Raw genomic sequence first — 11,680 nt, forward strand, 5'->3', positions numbered from 1 at the left:
TTCTTGATTCTCCCCAGCTAATCTTAATGGGCTTCGTCTGCAGAAGAGGAGCATTTGAGGAGACCCGGTATCTGTCCGTAGATATTGGTTGGCTATCTTGTGGTAGGCAGATTTGATAGAGGTCACAGGCTGTGTGTATGTGGACAGCATTTGCCTGAAGAAGTGCCGAGTATGGCCCATACAGTTTTATGACTTCAAATTAGTTGCAGCCTTTAAGCAGCATATGTAATGTTGGAATCTTGATCACTGGTTGTTTGGAGGGTGTGGGGAGGGGGCGGGAAGGGGGGGTGGGAAGGGAGTGAGAAGGGCGCCGTGCACCACAAAGCAGTCACACCCGTAGGCTGAGCGTAAGCTTTCCAGTTCATCATGGTTCTTAACGCTCCCTAAACATCCCTGTGGGCAGGGTGGCATTTAACACTTGCCACTTTAGGGCGTGCCTGGGCGGCTCAGTCGGTTGAATGTTCGACTCTTGGTTTCGGCTCAGGTCATGATCTCACGGTTGGTGAGTTCGAGCCCCGAGTCGGGCTCTGCGCTGACAGTGTGGAGCCTGCCTGGGATCCTCTCTCCCCACCCCCTTTCTCTGCCCCTCCCTCCCTTTTATTTTATTTTATTTTATTTTATTTTATTTTATTTTATTTTATTAATTTTACTTTGTTTTATTTTATTTTATTTTTATTTTTATTTTATTTTATTTTTTTAAATTTATTTTATTTTATTTTTTTATTTTATTTTACTTTATTTTATTTTACTTTATTTTTTAATTTTTTTTTAATTTATTTAATTTTATTTTATTTCCCTCCCTCAAAATAAATATCCTCGCATGAACGTCCACTGGTTCCCATTTCTTTTGAGTCGTATGTGGAGACACTGGGCATGTGTCTCTTCTTCTGACGCGGGTCATGGAATCTCATATTCCAGAATAAATGCTGAGATATTCTTGGTTTTCTTCTTCTTTTTTTTTTTATAGCACTTATTTGGAGTCAGACAATTTCTTCCCCAAAATGAGGTTTTGAAGTGGCTGAGCACAGATGTTTGCAGTCGTGTCATTCTGAAGGAACTCTGTGGAAATGCCCTTTTTGTTCTATGTGGATTTAATGAGAGAAACTTAAATATGGTATGTATGTTCATAATAAAACTTGCTTTAACTTTTAGCTAGTTTATTTTATCTGTGAATATGCTTATTTGTGCTGAAGGATGTGAGAAAAGCAGGAATGACCTCATCCGAGTGCTAACGGGTCTGACACTGAAGAGGTTCAATGTGGGCAAGTGCCTGGAATGTTCTCTGCTGCTTTCCTCAGGCTAGCAGCTTCCCACAGGGTGCCCGTGAGGAACTACTGAGTGAGGACATCTGTCATAATTTATGTCCCAATATTTATATTTATTCTAGTCATCTATTTCTTTTAAAAAACTACTGCGTGTATATTTAAATTTGGAACAGCAATTTCCGTGTGTGTGTGTGTTTGTGTGTACGTACACATTGATTTACTTATTTTTATTTCGTAAAATGTAAACCCTTGGCCGGTAAAATGCTGGTGTTTCTATGTATAGTTTGTAATGTTGCATCATGTGAAAACGGATTTTGAGATTCTCGAATGAAGGCTCTACTTTCTCGTTTCTGATATAGAAACAAGGTCTGATTATTATATGAAATTTTGGAAATTCAGAAAAGCTTGTAGCAGAAAATAAAAATGCCTAGTAACCTCAACCCATGCAGCCCTACGACTGCCATGTTGCTCTGTTTCCTCCATATGTATTCTGTGTGTATGTGGCTGTGCAGTTTTTCTAGAACATATCTGTAGTTAGAGAATTTTTTTTCTTGTTCTTAATCTCCTATATATGAGATTATGGCTTTGAAGTGCAGAATTGATTTATTATCAATGTTTCCTTAACGCTGTACCCATCATTTATGTCAATTTATCTCTTTTGCAGTCTAGAGTGTCGGTGTATATAACACACTCTCCTGCTGGAACTTCTGTGCAAAACATATTACACTGGAGGCAGGTAGGCATTCTGGAGGGGCTGCTGGGGTTTGTATAAAATCAACGTCAGAGGGACCTGTGCCTTCCATGAAGGACTTGTCTGCGAGCCCTTCCCTTCTTGTCGCAGACCAGGCCGGTCGCTTACAAATCAGAGCTGGTTTCCTTCCCCTGAGTCCTGGGTTCCTGTCATTGTGTCATTGTACCCTGTGTGCGTTCACCAAACAGGCTATTGGGCTTGACTTTTTTCTCTCCCCTCCTGCCCCACCCCATCAGTTTCTCACCAAGTCCTAGATTTATTTTATTTCTGTGATGCTTCATCAAGCCAGATTTTTGAGCAGCTTTGAGATGGAAGCTAATGTCAGCATTAACCCGTGAGCACAGTAGGACTGAAGACACCAGTGCATAAACCAGAGCAAACCAGTCAGGGGAGTAAATGGGAGCCACTCACTTTTAAAATGCAGCTTTCATTGTTTTAGCACATACCACAAAAGTAATGCATGCCCATTCTAGAAAATTTAGAGATTATGTACTATAGGAAAAGGATAATAAAAATTGTCTTAGGGATAAAAAACAAAACTCTGCAATTGTCCGCAGAGATAGAAGATGTGTACCAGGAGATAGGAAATGTCTTTGCAGCCTACTGTATACCTCTTACTGCAGATCATTCCAGAAGGAAGTGGTTAAGGATGCAGATAGAAATATAGTTGCAAAAATAGATTAATTAAATTAATCAGGTGACTTTATTTTCGTCTACTTACTCTTTTAATAACTTGTCCCCCGCCCCCCCCCCCCCGCCTAACAATATATCAGGGGCTTATATCTACCTCAGGACATATTTCTGTAGAAATTTCCTTCCTAATTTCTTCTTGAACATGAAATAACTCACCATTTAAGCTCCAAACCAAGATGCTGTGGTCTTGGATAGCAGTTGCCAGGCACTGGGCAGTCACTGCCTGCAGCAGAATCACATGAGCTGCCTTTAACATTCCACCTTTTAATAAAATATTGTTTTAAAAAATGAGGGGAGTTGGATTCATAGTAGAGCTGTTGGATTGGCTATAATCTGGCTTCTAAAATATTTTTTTTAAAATGTTTTATGTATTTATTTTTGAGAGAGAGAGAGAGAGGCAGGCAGAGGCAGAGCACAAGCGGGGGAGGGACAGAGAGAGAGGGAGACACAGAACCTGAAGCAGGCTCCGGGCTCCAAGCTGTCCGCACAGAGCCTGACACGGGGCTCAAACTCACAAACTACGAGATCATGACCTGAGCTGAAGTCGGACGCTTAACCGACTGAGCCACCCAGGCACTCCTCCATTACCTAAAATTTTAAATTACTATGTTTTGCCTTTTCTTTTCCATAGTAAAACATCCTGGGACAGATGTTCTTGAATTAGAAGTGTATCCTTATACCCGAGGCTCATTACTTTCTTAGGATACAGTCGTGGGAGTAGACTTCATGGTCAGAGAGATTGGCATAACTTGAAGACTTGCAGTACATATTGTACTTTAGCGAGATTGAAACTGTACGTTTTCATTACCATTCAAGACCTAAGAATAACCTCTGTCACTTAAAAAACCATCCATCCTAATACTTTAACCTTCTCCTCTGCCTCATTATCCATATACCATTATCACAGGAGTGTAACCACAGTGCATGTTCCATTTCATTTTCTGCCTGCTTCCCACTTAATAGTAGTTATGAACAGTTTTCTCTTTCTGTTGTATTATGTTTATTTGTGACGGGGCCACGCTGTTGTACATATGGATGTAGCATAATGTATTTAACCAGATCCCTATCACTGGGCTTCAGCTGATTTCCGGATTGTTAGTGCGGTGTCCTTCACGTCGTCCTCCTGCTGAAATGCCCTTTCCAGTGCGTGGCGTGAAGTCCTATGCCTCTTGAGCACAAAAGTCAACTTTGGAGTTCAGTCTGAGTTCCAGGCAGATTTTTCCTTTGTACCCCATACCGTCTCCTGTTGCTTTATACAAATGTTAAAAGACACATGTGAGAGAGTGAGAAACTGATGTCTGTCTACAGTGGTGGATTTTCACTGATAATTTGAGCTGAGAACAGGTGCCCTGATGGGTGCGGTGAGTCCAAATTTTATTCCGCTTGTTAAATTTGCTTCAGGTACCGGTGTCTGTCCTTTGCAAGGGCAAAGGCAGACGCTGAACATTTCTCCTGTAGAAGCAGCATTTTATGGCATTGCTAAGAACTGAAGCTTCGCACAAATTGAAAGCAGTCGAGATGAAGCAAGTCTAGGTTTTTGCTCTTTACTGGGCACCACCGACTGGCCCGAGCTGAACAGTTTCCGATTCATTCAGCTGGTCAATTTTGGATTTGATTCTTGGCAGTGTTTAATCTGGGGGATATAGAGGAGGTACGGATTGGTGTCATTTCAAAATTTTTGAAAAAGTGACTTTTTAAATGTTTTAATGTCACTATTCTAAATACGCATCCATTACAGTTTCACATACGGTATTATTCCATGGCTGTAGGTAGAATTGTGCTGGCATGTGGTACGATTTGGTGATTATACTGGCTATACTCAAGAGTAAGTGTTAAATAAAATCATTAAAGTATTGAGAAAACAATAAAAACAAGGGGCGCCCGGGTGGCTCAGTCGGTTAAGCATCCTATTCTTGATTTCAGCTCAGGTCATGATCTCAGGGTCGTGAGATTGAGCCCCGCATCAGGCTCCGCACTGAGCATGGACCCTGCCTTGGATTCTGTCTCCCTCCCCCTGTCCTTCCCCCCTGCTCACGTGCTCTCTCTCTCTAAAATAAAAAATAAAATAAAATATTGAATAGTTGAGTGGAGTGGATAGCTAGAAAACATGGGGATTATAAATAAATATATTAACTCATGGATTAATATAAGGATAATACAGGGGCACCTGGGTGGCTCAGTTGATTGGGCAACTGACTTCAGCTCAGGTCACGATCTCACGGCTCTTGAGTTTGAGCCCCGTGTGGGGCTCTATTCTCATAGCTCAGAGCCTGGAGCCTGCTTCAGATTCTGTGTCTCCCTCTCTCCCTGCCCCTCCTCTGCTCATGCTCTGTCTCTCTGTCTCTCTCTAAAATAAACATTAAATTTTTTTAAAATATAAGTATAATATAGCGTTTATATTATCCCACAGAGGTATGGTCATACTTAATCAATATTTTTACATACTCATCTGAATATATTATTCCACATCCATATGAATCCACCTATTAGCATTAATCCATATATTGTATGCAATACGTATTTCTTTCCCAAATAAGAGTGTTAACTCTTTGAAAAAGTTTAGGCTTCAAATCTCAGTAAAAAGCCATCACGAAGCTTATCTAACAAGTACAGTTGTCAGCTCAGTGTCCTTCGCGGCATGTGTGCGAAGCTGCTTTATTGGGTCGGACGGTAGCTCTATTCCGATCAGAATAACGTAACTTTGTCACTTAGATTCTCGGACTACAGATGACACACAGTGTTGCACTGGTTTCAGGTGCACGACACAGTGATTTGACAAGTCACGTTGTGCTGTGCTTTCTGCCCACGTGGCCGCCATCAGTCACCACACAACTCCGTTACACTGCGAATGCCATTTTGTTTTTTCAAATTTTTTTGTGTGTTTATTTTTGAGAGAGAGACAGAGTGCAAATGGGGGAGGGGCAGAGAGAGAGAGGGAGACACAGAATCCGAAGCGGGCTCCAGGCTCCGAGCTGTCAGCCCAGAGCCCGACGCGGGGCTCGAACTCATGAACTGCGAGATCGTGACCTGAGTTGAAGTTGGATGCTCAACTGACTGAAGCCACCCAGGCGCCCCTGATGCCATTTTGTTTGAAATCACAGTTTGGAAATCAAGAATAAAACTGCAGACGATGTAAAATGGACTTCCGAGGATGTAGTTAACTCCTGCAGCCTGGGAGCCTTTCTTGAACTTCTGTGTCACTCAACTTTTTTCCCCCTTTTATCTTCTTTTTTAGGTTGTTAAATACCATAAGTTTCAAGCCTTTGACTGGGGAAGCCACGCCAAGAATTATTTCCATTACAATCAGGTAAAGGCTTCAAAAGTCTTTAGAATTAATGAACTGGGCTCTGAAAGCTCACCGGGGAAGCCACCTGAGTCACAGGGCTCTGGTGGGCTCGGTGCTCCCTGGCGCTGTCCCCATCACCGTCACACATCAGTCACAGTGGCCAGGAACACAGACTTCAGAGTCAGACTAGCCTCGGCCTGTCACCTGGTCGCTGGCGGGCCTCAGCCACATTACATGGCCAAGATACACAAAGAAACGGACTGTGGTTTGAGTGCTACATGCTCTGCAGCCTGAGGCACTTTGCCCATGCTTGTCTTGTTTCGTTGTTTCCTACGACATCCGTGTGACGGGTGTGCTGGTTGTTATTATGGAAGGCGAGGAAACGGGCCTACGGAGGCCCCGTGGCACGTGTTACATGCGTGGGGGTACGACCCCAAAGCCAGTGCCCCACCACCTGGCTCCCGCGCTTTTCACGTCCACTCCCCGGGAGCTCAGCGCCTTCGCGAGGGAACTTAACACTTGTTAGGGTACCCGGCGCGCGGTAACAGCCCGACCGCCGGCAGGTACCATAGTTAGGATTCTGTCACTGCGGCTCAGGTTTCTTCTCATTGTGGTCACGGTAACTTGAGCAAACGGAGACCGCTTTTCACCACGTGATCCTCGCTGGTAAATCTCACCAGGATTTAAGGAGGATCACGTCGACTGTGTGTGTTTTGTGAATTGAAACGAAGCCTCCGGTTGCTTTTATCCTAGACTTACCCTCCCCTTTACAACGTGAGAGACATGCTTGTGCCCACCGCCGTCTGGAGCGGGGGTCACGACTCGCTGGCGGACGTCAACGACGTCAGCATATTGTTGCCCCAGATCACCAACTTGGTGTACAACAAGCTCATCCCCGATTGGGAGCATCTGGACTTCATCTGGGGCTTGGACGCCCCCTGGCAGCTGTATGACGACTTGGTGAAGCTGATGTTGAAACACCTGTGAGCCGCGCCGGCCAAGTTCACCATCACGCCGGGGATCGGACAGGTTAAAACGCGTTTGCTTAATTTCTCTAAAATAGTTGTCTGTCTTTCCCAGGATTTTTATATTTTTGTGTGCAATCAGATTATGCCATTGAAGGTGTTCGGGTCCAATCGTGTCTTATTTTCCCTTTTTTTTTTTTTTTTTTTTTGTTTTTTTTTGCTTTTTTTGTCCAGTCATGGTGTATTTGAGGCTAGTGCCTCTAACCTACCTTAGCCTTCTTAAGTTTTTTTCAAAATCCCACTGATTCATGAAAGATCCTAACCGTTGTGTAGAGCCTTACAATTTGAAACATACAAATACTGCTTTTTTTGCCTTCACACAGGACACACCGTGGGTGTGTCGGAGTTTTGAAGCCGGGTGGTTTGTTGGCAGATAACCTGACGCTGATTTGCAAAAGCTCAGTGTGTGAAGTATCTGGTTCTCGTCTCTTTGCCTTAAAGGGCTCTTCAGTCCGGTGGCTTTGTGGTCATTAGGGAGCCGAATGCCATATTCTTATGTCCTCATGCAGCAGGTGCAAAGTCAAATCCCGCGATGACCCTGTGGTGCCAGGTGTGAAGATTCTATGGTGAATGTTATCGAATCTGAAAATGTTTAAATTGCTCAGACCAAGCAGCATTGTTTGCCGGAGTCTACAGACAATAGATGGCACTCATTAAAAAAAGACTGACTCCTGTATTTTAAATAGCTTGAAGACTCATACCTGTAACCAAATGTCTTCCCGAGTTCGTAATTGTGTGGCAGGCGATCCCTCCACTCGTTTGAGAACAAGAGTGCTGTGTAGAGGCAATACTGCTCTCTTCCGTGAAATTACTGTATTCTCTTGGCCAGCTGTCGCATCAGCGCCGATGACCAGACGCAGGAGCCCAGAGGCTGCCCCGGGGGGGGGGAGCATCCTAACTCATTTTCCCACAAGAGAAACAGGAGTGTGATTGTTTTGAGATCAGAGCTCAGGGAGTCTCTGTTTTCTAGTTTTCTGTGCGTCCATAGTTTTAATTCTAATTTGCGTGCCTGGTTCAGGACACCCGTATTCACCCGCTTTCCGCATTGCGCCGTTCCCTTGCGATACTGACAGATGGATGGAATGACAGTTGACGTGTTCTTCTGACACAGCTTCTTCAGCTGCAGTAATAAAGGATATTTGGTGTTCACTGATAGATGCAGACAGCATCCTACTACTTTGTAACACTTAAAAAGCCTTGAACTTTTCAATAAAACTGAGTAGCCTCGTAGGCCTGAGGGATTGTGTGTGTATATGTGTGTTTTCTCCTTTACTTAATGGCCATCCTGTACTTCCCTTTCTCTTCTGGAGGGACTGACGCTTTTCTTCCTCATCTTCTCCCCTCCTCCTTACTCTGAGTAAGCTTCACTGACCCTGCCCTTCAACCTTTGATCCCTCACCGTGGTGAGGAGGGAGCGGTCTCAAACCTAAGGGAGGGCGGGGCATAGTTTGGAAACGCTGGCTGTCTACCTGATCTCACAGGGTTCACTGAGTGAAACTGAGTGGAAACTAAGGAGAGACCTGGGCGCCGGCTGCAGTGGGACCAGGGGTTCAAGGGGTTCAAGGACTGTCCATCCAGCGCCCTCCTCGAACAAATGAAGCAGCTGAAGCCGGCAGAGACGAGTCATGCTATAGGGTCCCTAAAACATAGATTTGTCGGGGGGGGGGGGGTCCTAAGGCGAGTTCTCCCACTACTCTGTGAGCTTGAGGGCGGATCTGTCTTACTTGTTTCTATGTATCCAGAATCGAACACAAACCCTGGAATATGGTGAGTCAATAAATCCACGTGGATTTATTGTGTGAAAAACGATACTTTGCCAGTCAGTCAAATGAATTTAGATGCACAAGTAACGTCTGAGAGGGTCGAAGGACTGGAGTGGAATCTGTGTTTTCCCATGGCACCCACAGAAAAGAGTCAGATTTGGGGCACCAGACGTCCAACTTCGGCTCAGGCTGTGATCTCATGGTTCGTGCGTTCAAGCCCCGTGCCTGCTTGGGATTCTCTCTTTCTGCCCCTCCCCCATGCTAGCTCTCTCTCTCTCTCTCTCTCTCTCTCTCAAAATAAGTGCACTTTAAAACAGAAAAGAAAAGAGATTGTACTGGGTGCAAAGGCTATACATGCACAGGAGGATACCACTCTGCTGGCTGGCTAGCTTTATGTCCCCCCCCCCCCCCACCCCCAAACCCCTTCTCTGTCCTTTGACCAAGGCAAACTGGTGTGGCCAACCAAGATTCTTGGGTAGGGCTGGAAAGAAAGGGACAGTGGATAAGTGTTTTGTTTGTTGTTTTCCAGTGGGAGAGAGCTTACTGGAGCAGGAATGGCTTCAGTGCCATAGGTGACCTGGCTCTGCCCTGGGGGTTCCAGTAGAGTCCCTTGAGATGAGCAAGGCTTTCACACACCAGGTGATACAGATGAGCGGGGGTGGGGGGTGGGGGTGGGGGGGTGGGGGGGTTAGGGGGACGAGGTGGGGGAAGGGGGGTTGGTGCATTCTACAGAGTTCGCCTCTTACTGGCATGTGTTTCTCTTCCCCTCTTTCCAGACTTTTCTCTGTGGGACTTTTCTTGGGTGTGTGGGACAGTCCAGAGGTGGAGATGTTGCCTAGCTGTTCCTGACACAGTCCTGTCACCTTGCACATTTGCCTTTGTTACTGGCCTCTTGTTCCTGACACTGGTGCCTAGGCCCTTTGTGTCCTTATAGCCCTGGCTGGATTAATGTTTCATCATTGTTTTATTCTACTGTTGCACGAAACAGTCTTGCTTTATCTTTGGCTGAGTGCAGTGCAAGGTACGAGCTTGTGTCTCAAGACGTCCTGTAACAAGTTGGTAGGAGTTCTGACTCTCCTTTTCAAGTCGGTTTGACAAATATATTCTTTTGAGAAGGAAACAAGGATGTCCACAGATCTCTAGGGCAAGAAGACTAGTTAATATTCTGCCAGCTTGGAACTCGACGATGCTGTGGTCACCCCGGGGAAAGCCACCACCAAATGAAGCTACAATGGAGAACAAAGTCATTTTTTTCATTCGCCACAAGAAGGCACTCTTGGCTTTGCTTCCAAACCTTTTCGTTCCATAAGCAGGCGTTCTCTCCTGTCTCTTCCCCTGGGAAAGGCAGAGAATTTTGATTCATGGGCCAGTTGGTAATTTGAGGACTGGTGAGATCAACCATATCTCGGGTCATTTCCATCCAGGATTATGATCAATTCTTGCCTAATTCATAATAACTGAAAAATGTTGTCAAAGAATAGCTGTGCCCCAATGCGACCCGAAGATAAAATTTTGCCCAATGGGTAAAAGAGTGGTCAGACTTCAGATGTGGAAGAGGAGGTGGGGAAGGCTTTAACCTAGACCTCACGTTTATGAAGGACCACAATTTAGACTATTGACATTATATCCAAATAATGACGGTTATTTTGTGTTTGTATTACAGATGTTCATGTGTTAAATGTGAACATTTAAAATATACTGTATTTGTAACCTTTTTCATTTTGTTTTTAAGAGAGGGAGATATTTTCAAACTGTGACCTCCCTGAAAGGCAACATTAGGTGACAATAATTATTATAATTATTCTGATTTATTGATTTATAATTTTGAGAGTGACAAAGACAGCATGAATGGGGCAGGGGCAGAGAGAGAGGGAGAAAGAGAATCCCAAGCAGGCCCCACACTGTCAGCGCAGAGCCCGATGTGGGGCTTAGACTCATGAAACCACGAGATCATGACCTGAACTGAAACCAAGAGTCGGACGCTTAACCGATTGAGCCACCCAGGGGCCCCAATAATTATTCTGATTTTGAAAAAGCATGTCACTAATTCATTCAAGGATATTTATTGAGTATCATATCGTGCTAGGTACAGATTTCGAGTTCAATTCCAAACTAAGCAACTAACACTCTTTCTGCCAATTTGTTTTAGTAGTACTGAAAAATACTTTGCATTTGACATCATGCCTTCCAATTTTTAAAACCTTCTCACAGGGCTTAATTCTTTTTTTTAATGTTTATTTATTTATTTATTTTTAAATTTTTTTTTAACATTTATTTATTTTTGAGACAGAGAGAGACAGAGCATGAACGGGGGAGGGTCAGAGAGAGGGAAACACAGAATCTGAAACAGGCTCCAGGCTCTGAGCTGTCAGCACAGAGCCCGACGTGGGGCTCGAACTCACGGACCGCGAGATCATGACCTGAGCCGAAGTCGGCCGCTTAACCGACTGAGTCACCCAGGCGCCCCTCACAGGGCTTAATTCTTACGACTTTTCATGGAGATGATTTTATATGCTTAACATATTTTATTTTTTAATATTTATTCATTTATGAGAGAGCGTGAGCAGAGGAGGGGCAGGCAGAGGGAGAAATAGAATTTGAAACAGGCTCCACACTCTGAGTTGTCAGCATACAGCCTGACATGGGGCTTGAACTCATGAGCTGTGAGATCATGACCTGAACTGAAGTCGGACGCTTAACTGACTGAGCCACCCAGGCACCCCTATGCTTTATGTATTTAAAGGGGTTGATGAGCATTCTGAAAATCTCAGTAGAAGCACACACTTATGTGGATGGATAAAAACAAAACATAAAGTGTTTAAAACTAAATATGCAGCAGCCTCAGTGTGAAATAGGGTGTCAGGGAGTCTCTTGGGGGATCTAACATCTCCCATATT

At 44.4% G+C, this 11,680-nt stretch overlaps 1 protein-coding gene across 1 annotated transcript in view; it reads left to right on the top strand.

The window, feature by feature from the left end:
* Positions 1–8,250, top strand: part of LIPA (lipase A, lysosomal acid type) — a 31,701-nt gene extending 23,451 nt beyond the window's left edge. The window contains exons 7-10 of the mRNA XM_060642962.3: positions 968–1,114; positions 1,930–2,001; positions 5,945–6,016; positions 6,749–8,250. Coding sequence (XP_060498945.1) covers positions 968–1,114; positions 1,930–2,001; positions 5,945–6,016; positions 6,749–6,982 — 525 coding nt within the window. The 3' untranslated portion in view covers positions 6,983–8,250. The remainder of the gene's footprint in view (positions 1–967; positions 1,115–1,929; positions 2,002–5,944; positions 6,017–6,748) is intronic.
* Positions 8,251–11,680: the final 3,430 nt, after the last annotated feature.

The sequence above is a fragment of the Panthera onca genome, chromosome D2 (assembly GCF_046562875.1).
Source record: "Panthera onca isolate mPanOnc1 chromosome D2, mPanOnc1 haplotype 2, whole genome shotgun sequence".
In the NCBI taxonomy this organism is placed as follows: domain Eukaryota; kingdom Metazoa; phylum Chordata; class Mammalia; order Carnivora; family Felidae; genus Panthera; species Panthera onca.